This window comes from Acipenser ruthenus, chromosome 41 (genome assembly GCF_902713425.1).
Source record: "Acipenser ruthenus chromosome 41, fAciRut3.2 maternal haplotype, whole genome shotgun sequence".
In the NCBI taxonomy this organism is placed as follows: domain Eukaryota; kingdom Metazoa; phylum Chordata; class Actinopteri; order Acipenseriformes; family Acipenseridae; genus Acipenser; species Acipenser ruthenus.
The window spans coordinates 3,389,654-3,404,599 of record NC_081229.1 but is presented as its reverse complement, the minus strand read 5'-3'; the positions used below and the strand labels follow the sequence as shown (position 1 = coordinate 3,404,599).

Below are 14,946 nucleotides of genomic sequence, written 5' to 3'. Positions count from 1 at the left end.
TGTGCTGTTTCTAAAGCCCAGCATTTACTCAAAGAAGCTTGAGTTCACAAACAGGCTGTCATCAAAGATTTTCAAGAAGCATTCTCAATATATATATATATTTAAAATTATGTCTCAATCCTAAGTCTAGGTGAAGCAAAACTTTTGGCCATAGTTGTACACTTATACTACCATTAGGGGCGTCTAAGGTCAAATTTACTAGTTCTGTTATGTCAGATTTACTAAATCTACCAGTTTACATGTTCCCAATTAATACCACCATGTGTTAAATGTGTTTTTGGGGAATAAAAACTATATGGTTTATGTTAAGATGATTTAAAGTCTAATGAAAGTGTTTATTTTAAATATCCACCAATAAACTCTGTACCTGGTGTAATACAGCTGAGGGAATGCACCATGTGGTGCAGCCGTCTAGATAAAGGCACGGCTGATGATAGGTGATAGGATAGCAATCACAGGGTGATACTGAAAGGTGTGGAGCTGGCAGAGAGGCTGAGGAATGTACCCATGAAACAAAACCCTAGAGGAATGCAGTTCAGCCGGTACAGGGAACGCCAGATTTTCAAATTGTTTCCTCCAGTCTTGAGTAGGCTCTTGATAAAAAACACCTGTTTCTTTTTACTTGCTCCAAACAACTAAATAGAATTCATTTTTTTTAAGCAGTCTTAGTTGTGTTTCTGTGATTGTAACCCCAGTGCTTGGATAATACTAAGCAAGATCTAAAAAGAGTTTGCATTTGTGAAAACGCCAAATTTTTATAAAATAATAGCTTGTGTTAAAAAAAAGAAACATGGAATAATGGTTCAATATTCCACTTGCAAAACTATTCTTTAATTACAGGATTCATTTGCAGCACTTGCTAAACAAACACAGCCTTCAGATACACAGCCCAAAGTTCAGCTGGCTGGAAAAATCAGGTACTGTAGCCACACCCAGAATGACAATGAAAAAAGTGCACTCTCTTTCAGACTACAACACTCACAACAGAAAACAGACTGAGAGAATGGCTACTGGAAAAACCTTAGAGGAACTGCACAGTGAGCTCACATGTTCAATCTGTAAAGAGCTCTTCAATGAGCCTGTCATTTTGGAGTGTGGTGATCACTTTTGCAGGAACTGCATCAGCCAGCTCTGGGGGAAAAATGAAGGCAGTTTCTCTTGTCCTCGGTGCAGCGCCTTGGTGGAAAGGAGCCTCCGGCCCAACCTGCTTCTGACTAACGTTGTGGACAGCGTGAGGCGGTCGAGAGCGGAGGCCCTGCATGCATCTCTGAAGGAGACTAAGTGCGAAGAGCACAGAGAGGAGCTGAAGCTGTTCTGTGAAGATGACCAGAGAGCGATCTGTGTGGTGTGCGGCTGCTCCAGGGAGCACAAAACCCACAATGTTATACCCATCAAGGAAGCCTTCCAGACCTACAAGGTACTTTTTATTTTGTGTCCTAGACTTGGCGACAGTCAGTCACATAATACAACTGTTTGTCATTTTAATTGTATGTTAATGTCTCTTAAGATGAATACACACTGTATACAAGGAGAGGCAACAGGTTCTGTTTTGAGGCAAGGCACGTTTACTTTAAAGTTAAAGTTTTCTGACAGGAATAAAACAGCTTCAATGATATAAAACTAAGGAGCAGTTGGTTGTTCTGGAAAGGAAGATTGTCTATAGGCTGAGAAATTTAAAATAACTACTGTATCTCATCTCCTTCTGGTTCATGAAATGTAACGCAGTGGTAGTGAAACGGAATGCAGCCTGATTCTTAAAGCTGTTCGCTACACAAAAATGCATTAGTGTTTTTTTTTTGTGGGGGAAGGAAAACACAATCCACGAAGTCAGGAAAACTTAAACTTATAAGCAGTTATATGTTTTTTTCTTATTCACTTTAGAATTGTAATTTATGATATTTTGCTAGCTACTGGTTTCAAGACCCAGATCAGCATTAATCCTGGTCTTGAAACTAGCAATGGGGGAATGGGGGGAATTAGCTTTGAGAATGGAGCCCCCCGGCCCGTTGCCATTAAGCACAGGGTATATATGATTTAGAAATGATTAGATTGGTTTACAAAGTCAATCTACAAAGTCAATATTATTTAAGCATGATGCAAACCTAACTTTTAACATACCTAAAGTTTATTTTATGAGAAAATTGTGAACTCCGTCAATGTCATGGTCACAGCTTCGGCGGGGTGTATTCCCTTTTATTGCTGAGCCAAGCTGGTCTGAGAAGATAATAATCTGCTGTATCAATATCACTGGGATTTGCAGGATCACTCACAATGTTTTCTTTGCAGGAGAAGTTATCAAAGTCCCTGTGGAGAATTCAACAGCAAATACAAGAAGCCACTCAGTTAAAGGCAGAAGTAGACCAGAAGAGATTAGCCCTAAAGGTAACAAAGAATTATATTCTGAGTGATTTGAGCCAAACGAAGAGAAAATAATCCAATAAAAACACTGCCAGACATGATAACTGTAACACAATTTGCCAAAAGAAACAGGAAACGACACCTACCCAAAACAGAATACATTAGCAATTCAACAATGCAGTGTGTTAACTATTAACTGCCTCATAAATGACAAAACAAATAGCTTTTTGTTCGTGTTGACATTTCTCGTACATTCCATAGTGAATTACAATGTCCAAGGGCAAAAGGAACAGCCACCACTTCTGTTTTTTTTTTCAACTAAAAAAATAAAACTATCAGATTTCAACAAGTATGTATTTTTATTTTGAAATGAATAACTCGAGGAAGTTATTCTTAAAGTTTTGTTTTACAGCGTCGCAATGAAATTGAAATTGAAATAAACACTGCAAAATAATAGCTGTAATAAAGATTAGTTACTTATTAACATGTTGCTATCTCGTTTGTATGTTCTGCCTAAAATTAAGGCTTGAAAGCCCATTTAGTTGTTTCACAGAAAAAAAAAAAAACCTCTAAATTAAATCAATGTTACTATTCACACGTTTCTCAGTTGTGATAGAGATAAACAATTGGCTTAACAGGTATCAACTGAATTCTTAAAGGAGAGTATAAAGTAGGTGTAAAACACTGACAATCAGAAGCCCGAAATATATTTGGTTCCAATTCCAATTCCAGTTCCAGTTCCAGTTCCAATACAATCAGGGTTCTGAATCACAGTTTAGGTCATGTTTAGTGCCTAGCATTCCTGCCTTGCCCTTGACGGTGTGCTTTGGGATGGTTTCAGGAGCAGGCTGAAAGCCTGGAAGTGCAGATTGAAGATGACTTTACAAAACTTCACCAGTTCCTGGATCAGGAAGAAGGGGTTCTGATTAGTAAGCTACGGAACGAGGAAGAGGGACTCCGGAAACAACTGGATGAAAACGGGAGCTACGTTACAGCAGAAGTGAGCAGACTGGAGCAAGCAGCCAGAGATCTGGAAAATAAACTGACACTCCAGGAAACCCCTGAGTTACTTAAGGTAAGAGAGATCCAGAGCAAGACAGCTGTGTTGATAGACAATGGGAAGCCTGTGATTGATTCCGTCACCCCAAATGAGAAAATGCATGGGCCCCCCAGCAAAGCTGTGGGTGGGGTGATAATAAATATTTCCCTTTTTGGAGTACTGTATGAATTTTAAGCTGACTCAATGAGTGGCTGGACGAAGGTTAAACTGGATCCCAATCATATCTAACAACCCCCTAATTTAATTGGTTTGCCAAGAAGGTACTTGTATAACAAAAGTCCCTTTGGTCTACATGCCAGTAAGGCAGAACAAAATTAAAATAGCACTGAATTTGTAGCCCTGAAGTTAGGTACATTTAGATTCTACCTGGATTATATGTTATACAGTATATAGAAATAATATGTGAAGCTTAAATTCGATTTTCCAATTGTTTGTCTATTGTACTGGTACCTGGACATCTCAAAGGTGTTTTAAAACATTGTTTCCCTTTTCCTGGTACTTATTTCACTTTGGTGTAAAGTTACTGAAAGAAAAATCGGGTCTACTGACTGAAAATATCCAACTATCACGAAACATTCTTTGGTGTGCAAGAGATTTCATGCTGGCTAAAATTCTTAGTGCTTGTTCAAGTTCAAAAGGTTTGAGGCTTCTAAATGTATATAAAAAGTTCATGTGTAGTCATTCATGTTTCCCATTCTCTTTCCCCAGGATATTAAACATCTCCTCCGTAGGTGAGTATCCTTTCTCAGTATTGATTCTCCACAGTCTTACTGCCTGGTTCCAGAGACACTAACAAGTTCTGTGTTTACTACAGGACGGAGGTGAAGTTTCAGAAACCAGAAGAGGTTTATGTTAGCCTGCAGGCTGGAGAATATATGGGACCTCTCCAGTACAGAGTGTGGAAGAAGATGAAAAGCATCCTTAATCCAGGTACAGGGGAGTCTTACTAGATCCCTGAGCTGTGTGCATGTAGAAAGGTTCACACTATAGGGAAATGCAAAACAAATCAGCATTGCTCATAAGAGATGCTGTTGTTTTAATTGTAAGCAATGGGTGGGCTGTCGGTGAGATGAGGTTAAAATTTCTGAAAAACCACAATGCAAAAGAGCCAGGCTCGTTTGCATCTGTGGTATTAGAGATTTGAACCTGATCTCATCTCGCTGACAAGGGACTGGACAGTCTGTAACCACGGATGCAAACGTTTATTGATACCTGTTGGCTTTTAAAATCCTCTCCACTATAATAACAACAAATCATGGGCTATTTTATGTGGTGTCAGTTTACAACAGGCTTATTGCATGCATTTTTGCAACACCAACAAAAATCAGTGTTTCTTTGCAAGCATCAAGCATCTTAACCTATTCACTTAATATATATGATCACCCACACTGTGGGTGATCATATACTAATGAGGCTTAACAAACAGACTTGAAACAAATGCGAAGAGTCAAACAGAGAGACTAACAACTCATTTCTGTTCTGTTTGCAGTTGCCTCCCCAGTGACTCTGGATCAAGACACCGCACACCCCCAGCTTATTGTATCAGATTCTCGGACCAGTGTCAGAGTGGGAGACACCATCCAAGCTCTCCCAGACAATCCAGAAAGGTTTACCAAGTATCTCATTGTCTTGGGCTCTGAGGGTTTCGTGTCTGGGAGACACTACTGGGAGGTGGAGGTGGGTGACAAAATCGAGTGGGAGCTGGGTGTGGCCAGAAAGTCTGTCAAAAGGAAAGGGGAGATTACCGCCTCCCCAGGGAATGGATTCTGGCGCTTGATTCTGAGGAATGGCAATCAGTATCAGGCTTGTACCTCACCCCCGATCCGCTTATCTATGAAAGTCAAGCCCAGGAAGATTGGAGTGTTCCTAGACTATGAAGGCGGGCAGGTGTCGTTTTACAATGCAGATGACATGGTCCATCTCTACACTTTCACTGACACTTTCTCTAAAAAAATCTACCCTTACTTTTATCCTGGTGACAACGAAGGGGGTAAAAATAAGGCGCTCATGAAAATCTTTACCCCTCAGTTATAAACCGAGATTCCCATCTGCTGTGCACAAGTCTTTTTTTTTTACTCTGTACTGTAAAGGCAAATTAAAATTTGTATTCAAAAGTTGCATTTAAATATGATATCTGAAAAATAAAACATGTATACAGTATACACACACGATCACATTGTAATGTTTTCACTGTAATGTATTAACATGGAGGAAATACTGTTACTATTTAATTACTGGGAGAACTGACTGGAAGGTAACCGTTCTCTGGAATAACTAGTCCAGTTTAACATATTTAATTTTTTTGTCTCCAATTGATATATAACAGGTGCAATACAATTAGAAGTATGATACACAGTAATAAACTAAAATAACATGGACCAAGCAGTTATACAATCACCCATGGTGTTACGTTCAGACCCCTTTCTTACCAATAATTAATATTAAACATAGTAGATACAGTACACAAGAGTGCAACAGCATATAAACTGATCTATAGTTAATATTATAGTACAGAACAAAGGGAATATTTACAAAGTGCCCCTGGTGCTCCTTTGCCAAGTCAGGTGCTGTCTGCATTCCTCAATTTCAGGACCTCCTTAAGTCAGAAACCTGCCCCCCCCCCCCCCCCCCCCCCTTATAACATTCTTGTGTGCCGTCAGCCTTGGAGTTCACCTGTTAATCCAGCTCTTATCTCAGTACCCAGCATTGTCTACATTTATTAGCATATATGGTATTCTGGCTTATCTGCAAGTTCCCTAGAACAAGCACCCTATCTTCAGATAAGCACACCTCCCAGAAAACAGTGACCCACTCAAAGACAGTTACACAATGAAACAGGTTACAAAACTAACAACTGTAGAAATGTCCATTCAAACACACACACACATCCTTATAAAAATGAAGCTTATTCCTACACTGTGTTTCTGACAACCTTGAACTCGGTCATACAAGTTCAAGGTTGTCAGCACAAGCACTGTCCGAAACACCATAAACAGGTTGACAGACTAAAACACACACAACAAATAACAAAGAAGTGAAAAATCAAGGAATAGTTCAATGTATGTGTTTTACTTTTCGTAGCACAGAAAGACTTCATGGCAGGTGAGCCACAAGACAAAAATCGTATCGTCCTATAACAAATCTAAAATAATCTCTCATTATTAATATTGGGCTTTTCTAGTAGAATCCTTAGGGCCTGTGCAGTGCTGGAGAGTTCTCTCCTGCGTGAATTCGTTGGTGTTTTTTTAAGTGTCCCAGACTGCTTGAACCCCTTCCCACACTCTGTACAGTGATAAGGCGTCTCGCCTGTGTGAATTCGCTGGTGTGTATTAAGGTGTCCTAATTCTCTAAAGCTCTTTCCACATTCGGTACAGCGATATGGTGTTTCTCCGGTGTGAATTCGCTGGTGCTTTTTAAGGTGTCCCAACAGCCTAAAATCTTTTCCACACTCGCCACAAAGAAAGGGAGTCTCTCCTTTGTGAATTCGTAGGTGGGCTTGAAGGGACCATGCCACTCGAAATCTTTTCCCGCATTCAGTACAGTGATAGGGCCTCTCTCCTGTGTGAATGCGCTTGTGAGTTGTAAGAGATCCAGCCTCGCGAAAACTGCTCCCGCACTCAGTACAGTGATAAGGTGCCTCTCCAGTGTGAATTTGCCGGTGTTTTCTAAGGGCTCCTGACTCACGGAAACTCTTCCCACAATCGGAGCAGTGAAACGGGGCCTTGTCTCTGTGAAGCTGCTGGTGTCGTTTGAAGGAAAATAACCGACCAAAGCTCTGATCGCACTCAGAGCAGTGATAGGGCGTTTCTCTTGTGTGAATCCGCTGGTGTTCTTTAAGGGAGTATGGACGACTGAAACTCCTCCCACATACAGAACAGCTACACGGGGATTCTGCAGTGGGAATCTGTTCTGGGTGGGTGTCCTTTATATGCTTCTCAAGGTGTTCCTCATAGAAAGAGAACTGGCAGTGGGGACAGGGATTAGATTGAGGTTCTTGGTCCATATCCACTTCAAGATCATGCAAGAGAGTAAGAGGGAAAGAGGGAAAATGTGTTATTTATCTATATATGGTTTTTATCTATATAGAAGTGCAGTTAGCAGGATTTACTTACATGTTATCTTATGTTCAGGGACTTCCCGTAAATTGTACCCAGATCCCAGCTCGTTGACATCAGCTGCAAATGGGTCAGATTCCAGGACGGGCTCAGTGGTCTCATCTGTAATGCACGCAGCTTCCAGTTCAGGATCAATGACCTCCTCTTTACTGTGGAGGGATCCTAGATCGCTGATATCCTCTGCAGTGGAGTCAGATTGTAGAGCAGGAGTCTCCTTGTGGTTTTGAACATCATGTGTCTGCTGTTTAAACTGCTTTGGTTTTGCTGAGTGTTTCCACTCCACACCCTCTTCTGTAACATGAACTGGTTCCATCGTCCTTTCTTTTGAATCCAAGAGAACCTTAATCATAAAAAAGTGAATATATTAAACATATCTTTGTAAATGTAGAAGTCACTATCTAAAAAAATTAGATCTTCAGTCACAGTGTCTGTCCTTGTTTTCCTCGGATCGTCCCGGTCTTAGGAAAGTGTCCAGGAAATTCAATATGTCTTCCCAGGACATTACATGCCAGTACCATAAATTGAGCTCAAGTCAGATAAACCAGAATGCAATAGTCCAGCAATAAAGGCACAATAGATGTTGCTTGTCAATACTACCGCAGTAACATTATCAATGTTTCCTTTTGGATGAATATAGGATTTCTAGAGAGAGTTTCAACTTTTAACACTGTGCTAGCAGCTGGTTTCTTCAAAACTGATATTTCACATAGGGGACATAGCTGGACAAACAAATATAAACACCTACCATAACACTGTCAATAAGGTAATGGGCCACAGCACTGATTGTATGTGACAATTAAAAATGTGTACACTGTTTTACATGGATATGTGAACGTTATTTCTTGATTTCAGACTCTGTAAACATGTCTTCAAGGAATGTGTTGGTGGAACCCGCAGCAAACCGTCAGCACTTTTGAAACTGAGCCTCGTGACAAATGATCTGTTTCCCCAAACGTTGGATCAATAACAAAATAAATAAATAAATAAATAAATAAAATACAAAACAAATTACAAAAAAAAAAAAAAAAATGATTTAAGTGTAAACAGTAGAATTTGACAACATGGCGTTCACATCATGTTTGTTTGTTTTTTTCACGTGTGACGGCAATGAGGTTAAATATATACATAGAACAGAATTCAAAATATTCGAATAGCTGTACCAGTAAAGATTACGCTACATTGTACAGTTGGGTATATTAATATTTACATTTACGCTGTCCACGTAACGTAACTAGGCGTAACGTGGGTAGAGCAGACATTACCTTGAATGAAGTGAAGACACAGTCACGCTCCACTCAAGAGTACTCGTTCCTGGATGTGTTATGGAGAGGTTTGTGTATTCAAGTCTATTTCTGGGTACAGTTTTTATTCTGCTTATTTTAAAAATGAGATTTAAAAAATCACAAACATCCCTCCTGAGTCTTGCATAAACCGGAACAACAACACGGTGTAATGGGCAGACGGGGTGAAACGCTTGAACACAAAAAAAACAGAAAATCTGCCTGTGTGACTAAAACCTGATTATAGCATAGAGAATAGTGAAACTGTATCCCGTGTTTGGGATATATATATATATATATATATATATATATATATATATATATATATATACACACAAAACTTTTAGCCTGGCTGTATGTGTTGTAATAAACTGTGTTTCAGACTAGGCATTTGTTTACTGTTCACGTGTTGCAGGTACATAAAACTCTCCTCACATTCGCTCCATCTGTACGGGGTCTCGCCTGTGTGAATTCGCAGGTGCTTTGAGGACCCGGACAGCTTGAAACTCTTCTTACAGTCAGTGCAGCCGCAGCGGATCTCCCCGGGGTGAATCCGCAGAGGAATTCACAATTCCGAGCGAAACAGCCGAAGAAACCGCTGCTCGGATCTGTGTGGATTGCTGTTATCTGCAGTCAAAAGAAAAACAGCAATCGTCACAAATCTCTGCAGCGTTTTCTTCACTCGTTTCAATAATAAATGCATGCAGAACATTTTCCCTGATTAAAAAAGCCTCCAAGAACCCTCCAGGCTAATTCTGGAGGAGTATATCAGCGTTGTCGAGCTGTGCCCAGTTCTTCCTCACAATCAGCTTTGAGGAGTCTTTGCAGAGGTAATCTCCTGGAGTCGTTTGTCGGCAAAACCAACTGAGAGTCATAGAGGACAGAGAGATGTGGATAGTTATTCCCGGTGGCAGGAAACATTGGAATCACAGGTAGCCTACTTTCCCCACATTTTTAATTCATTAACATTAAGAATATGGTGTCTGTGAAATATGCAGCTTGTATTTTTTTATATATATATAATCGCTTGTAATGTATTTTTAAAGCAACACTGCGTACTTGTATTTATTTGTTTTGGTTATGTGCAATTTGACTCACATAACGCTGAGATTTTTGCAATGAAAATATAAACGCATATACGTTTGTTAAGAACATAATTCATAATTCATAAAATGCACTGTGAGTGAATATAAATGACATTTTCGTATATTTGAATAACGTGATGTTTGCTATTTTATTGAAATGCACAATCCTGGCTTGAATTATAACCAACTACTGGTTCACACATTAGTACTAAAAGCTAGCTACGTTAAATTAATATTTAATTAAACTGGTACATTTCAACATGGTTTTCTAGCTAAATAAAACCTATTTTTAATCGGGAACAGCACCGGAAAACTACACCGCTAATATTAAAAACTAAACCATTTTAACTTAAAAACGAATATGCTTTTACTTTGCCTGATAGAGCGGAACTGTCTTCCGTTTGGTTTGAAGAACGAGGCGTATCCGGACACTGGTCGATATAATTCTTTTCATTCCCCAGGTCAAACGGAACTAGAGTCCACAGACAAGAGGCAGGAGTGGGCAGTTACAAATGTGTCTGAATCTGGAGAACTGGGATAGAAAGAGTTCAACGAATCTGCACGTTATTTATTTATGTTTAATGTAATTGAATGAAACGTTATACAGTTATCACCACGACAGACGTGAATGAATGGAGCGTGGTTAATGCTGTAGGTGTATTGAAGCTGTGGATTACTATCAAGGTAGTGTGTGTGTGTTTTGGGGGGGGGGATAGAATCAATCAATCTTTATTTTATATAGCGCCTTTCATAGTGGACCACCATCACAAAGTATGAAGAATTTATATGGATAAATGAATCAAATTTAACAACTACGTCAAATATTGAAGCAGGTTACATATTTATAGTCTACTGGTTATTTAAAGTTTGCAACAATGTCGGGTAGTGAGTGGTGTCCCACAAACATCGTTTAATTTACTTTAAAAAAATTGTTTTGTAAAAAATAAATCAAAAAAATACCATGTACAGCATTTACATTGATAAAGAATATATTGATAAATACTATTAAACAGCTGTCTACAAAGTATTTATTTAGCTTTATAGCCGATGGAGCTAGTTGTTGTGTTATCTGATGTATTATTATTATTATTATTCACTACCACACAAACTCGGCATCTTGCGCGCATTCTTTCCCATATGATTTGTTAAAAGCTTCAATGTTCCTCAGTAGAACTAAGCTGGCGGCACAGCTAGCGAAACGTTACTATTATTGTCTATCAACACAGTTCTGGTTGTGGTAATATTTGACTTATCTGTGTCACTGTTTTGGAAGAACGATGAGATTCAAGCTATTGAATGGGCAGCAGTGTGAAGTAGTGGTTAGGGCTCTGGACTCTTGACCGGAGGGTCGTGGGTTCAATCCCAGGTGAGGGACACTGCTGCTGTACCCTTGAGCAAGGGACTTTACCTAGATTGCTCCAGTAAAAACCCAACTGTATAAATGGGTAATTGTATGTAAAAAATAATGTGATATCTTATAACAATTGTAAGTCGCCCTGGATAAGGGCGTCTGCTAAATAATAATACAATAATATTAAAATGGTGTGTGTAATGTTTAGTGGACTGGTATACACAGATTGTTAAAACAAAATGCGCACTTTTTGTGTTGGCGTCAAAAGCTACGTGCGTGTGTAGTTGCCATGGGGATGATGTAAGGATGCGGTTAGTTGTAACGCAGCGATTCCCACGCTTTAGCTAATGCGCTTTTTACTATCATTTATCTGTGCGTGGCGTTATGCTTTTAACATGGTTTAATGCAGTAGTTTTATTTTTATTTATTTTAAATAAGGTCAGTGCTACTACTTAACATTTTAAAGGGTCAAAAACATTATTATTATTATTATTATTATTATTATTATTATTATTATTAAAACGGCATAGAAAAACAGTTTATTTATATATTACATTTGTATTTATTAGTCTGTTCCTTTTGATTGTGAGTTCAGGAGCTGCTTTTCAGTTCCGGTTGCTCTGCCTCATATCTATAACATAAATTAGCCGAAGTGTATTTATATTAGTGAGCGCCGAACCCTCTTCATAGAACAAGTGTGTTAACAACTGTATGCTTTTATTGAAGACAGGGTCGAAGATGGAGTGTGATCTCATCAAGGAGGAGGTCCTTGGGCAGGCGTGTGCAACACCACCAAAGCCATTTCGAAAGAAGACTCCTGTTCCAGATAAAGAGGTGGACCCTATACTAGAATCACACTTCTTTGCAAGGGATGTCCGTGCGTTCGGGTCTATCCACATTAAAGAGGACCCAGAACTAAAATCTTTCCATGTTAAGGAAATCCCTGAACTGCACTCTGACTTTGAAGAGAATATCCGTGAGCATGGATCTGTCTGTCTTGTAGAGGGAGAGGAGAACGGAAAGGACACGCGCCAAGATCAAATGCATACTGGGGACACTTTGTATTGCTGCATTGATTGTGGGAAGAGTTTTAGTTCTTTAGACGCCCTTTCAAATCACCAGCAAGTTCACCCAAGAGAAACCTCGTTCCACAGCGCTGGCGGGAGCGTCTGTGAGTCTCAAGATCAAGAGACATCCGAGACCAAAGGTAAGTAAAGTCAAGTGAATTGCACTGACTGTCTTTTATCTTAAGGTGTAATAATGGGATTCGTTACAGTGTGATCTGCCAACCTTGGTACAGCTTAGGCGTTGTACATGGAGTAGTACCAATAGTACTGTAGCTGATTACATTTTTTGGTACAAATATCCAGTGCATTAGACTCCCATTGCATGCATACTTTGATGGTTCTGGTTTTACTGTGTTTTGTAGATGCTTACACGTTTCAAAGGGTTTCTGCAGTAGTGTCATTGCATGCATTAAGTCAAAACCACAGTCCTGATTTCTCAATTTTCAGTTTGTCTGCCGTTGTAGAGCTTTGGAGTGTGTGATCGCTATTCACGTTCGAGAAAAGCCAGTATGGTTCTTGTGCTCTAACTTTTTTTTCTCTCACACGTGGTCTTGCAGGAAACGTGGATCAAGAATGTCAATCTTACCCCTGCTCTCACTGTAAGATATATTTCACTGGGGAACAGCACCTTGAGAAGCATATCCAAAACAGACACACAGAGCACCCCTTTCCCTGCGCTCTCTGTGGGAAGAGTTTCAGAGACTCTGACAAACTGAAAAAGCACCAGCAAATTCACACGGGACAGAAACCGCACCACTGCAATGAATGCGGGAAGAGTTTCACTCAGTCTTCAGCTCTGAAAACGCACCAGCGAATCCACACAGGGGAGACCCCCTATCACTGTGCCGAATGTGGCAAGAGATTCAAGCAGCTGGGAGCTCTTAAAACTCACCAGCGTTATCACTCTGGAGATGCTCCCTACCGCTGTGCTGAGTGTGGCAAGACTTTCAAACAGTTAGGAGACCTTAAAAAACACCAACAAGTTCATACTGGTGAGAGGCCGTATCACTGTACCGAATGTGAGAAGGGTTTCCGAGACTTGGGACACCTTAAGACGCACCAGCGACTTCACACAGGAGAGACTCCCTATCACTGCAATGAGTGCGAGAAGCGTTTCAAGCAGTTGGGCGATCTGAAAACGCACCAGAGAATTCACACAGGAGAGACCCCGTATCGCTGTATCGATTGCGGGAAGAGTTTCAGAGAGTCTGGGCACCTTAAGAAACACCAGCGCATTCACACAGGTGAGGCGCCGTATCGCTGCACTGACTGTGGGAGGCGTTTCAAGGATTCCGGGAACCTTAAAAGACACCAGCGGATTCACACAGGGGAGACCCCACACCAGTGTACGGACTGTGGGAAGAGTTTTAGACATTTGGGAGATCTTGTGAAACACCAGAGAGTTCACACAGGAGAGACACCCTATCACTGTATTGAATGTGGAAAGAGTTTCGGGCAATCCGGCACCCTGAAAACTCACCAGCGAACCCACAAAAGAGACAAGTCGCTGAACTAAATGCAAGACTAAAAGCTGGTTCATCTTTTAAAAGCATCAGAGTGTTTTTACATAAATGACTTAAGTTTAGTGTTAAACAATGCTCATTTGGTAAAAGCACAGCTGCTTGGAGTGCAGGGCGAGTCTTCCAGCACAAGTCTGTGTCCTAGCTGTGCAAAGTTGTTGGTCCAAAGGGAGTATCGCATTGGTGCTGGTGCTTCTGTGGGTTAGGGAGGAATTGCTACAGTTTTAGTTATGTACCTTAATTTGGAACCTAATGCATTGGATTAAAAGTAGCTGCTGTTGCCCGTCTTCAGTTGTAATAGTATAATAATGTGTTTTGATTTCAAATGTCATAATTTTAGAATGTATGGAATAGAGTATTTACAATATTAAAATGTTCATGAAACGATGTGAAAACACAGCCCTATATTATACTGTATGTGCAGAAGGCAACAATTTGTATGGAAGAGAATTTGACAGTAAAGATAAATCAATTTCTGATAAACCCATGAAATATGGTGGTTTTGCCCTTTGGTTCAGTGTGAAAGATAGCAGGGCTTGTCTTCAATAAGAGCCTGAACATACAGATGTTCCCATCCTTCATGTCTTCATGTGGAGGAAGCTGTCCTTGTGCATGAATATAGTAGCACTTATCAGAATTATTTCCAAGTTCTGGATGTGCAGTTTTGGGGAATCTGAGCGATTGCTTTTTTCTTTTTTTAATAGATTGCAAAAATCTGGTTTAGATGTTGTTTGGAAACTAAGCAAAATATCCCAGTGTAACATCACCTTGTCGAATATATATATATATATATATATATATATATATATATATATATATATATATATATATTAGCAAAGCATAAAACTACACCATGATTAAATTACTATTTTTGTTTTAAATCTGCTACTTCTAAATTTAAAGTATTTCACTGTGAAAATAACAAAGTGACCATTTGGAAGAAAGAAAAACGGAACATTTTGAAACTTTTTTTTTTTTTTTTTTTGGATAATCAGGTAAAGCCCCATAAATGACTTGGGAATTAACAGGTCACATGAAAAACAACTTTGCTGAGCACAATTTAGTCTATAAACTTTCAAAATAATACATTAAAAAAAACAAGTCAATATG

The 14,946-nt window shown here is 39.6% G+C and overlaps 3 protein-coding genes across 8 annotated transcripts; 2 read left to right on the top strand and 1 right to left on the bottom strand.

The window, feature by feature from the left end:
• Positions 1 to 605: 605 nt before the first annotated feature.
• LOC117433591 (E3 ubiquitin-protein ligase TRIM39-like) lies at positions 606 to 5,589 on the top strand. Its single transcript, XM_034055951.3, has 6 exons — positions 606 to 1,417; positions 2,287 to 2,382; positions 3,200 to 3,433; positions 4,127 to 4,149; positions 4,233 to 4,348; positions 4,908 to 5,589. The coding sequence occupies exons 1-6, from the start codon at positions 938 to 940 to the stop codon at positions 5,450 to 5,452; spliced, it is 1,494 nt and encodes a 497-aa protein (XP_033911842.3). The 5' UTR covers positions 606 to 937; the 3' UTR covers positions 5,453 to 5,589.
• Positions 5,590 to 6,050: 461 nt separating this feature from the next.
• Positions 6,051 to 9,441, bottom strand: LOC117971305 (zinc finger protein 502-like). The gene is made up of 3 exons (XM_059010841.1): positions 9,249 to 9,441; positions 7,531 to 7,873; positions 6,051 to 7,426 (listed from the first exon to the last, which is right to left on the bottom strand). The coding sequence occupies exons 2-3, from the start codon at positions 7,844 to 7,846 to the stop codon at positions 6,561 to 6,563; spliced, it is 1,182 nt and encodes a 393-aa protein (XP_058866824.1). The 5' UTR covers positions 7,847 to 7,873; positions 9,249 to 9,441; the 3' UTR covers positions 6,051 to 6,560.
• Positions 9,442 to 9,579: 138 nt separating this feature from the next.
• LOC117434134 (zinc finger protein 501-like) lies at positions 9,580 to 14,622 on the top strand. Of its 6 annotated transcripts, none has more exons than XM_059010831.1 (4): positions 9,580 to 9,745; positions 10,360 to 10,461; positions 11,980 to 12,456; positions 12,874 to 14,622. In XM_059010831.1, exons 3-4 carry the CDS (start codon positions 11,988 to 11,990, stop codon positions 13,830 to 13,832), a joined length of 1,428 nt encoding a protein of 475 aa, XP_058866814.1. In that variant the 5' UTR covers positions 9,580 to 9,745; positions 10,360 to 10,461; positions 11,980 to 11,987; the 3' UTR covers positions 13,833 to 14,622. The 6 variants fall into 6 exon arrangements, with proteins under 6 accessions (XP_058866814.1, XP_058866813.1, XP_058866812.1 ...); XM_059010830.1 differs by having other exon boundaries at positions 10,360 to 10,549; positions 11,976 to 12,456; XM_059010829.1 differs by having other exon boundaries at positions 10,360 to 10,582; positions 11,976 to 12,456.
• The last annotated feature ends 324 nt before the right edge of the window (positions 14,623 to 14,946 follow it).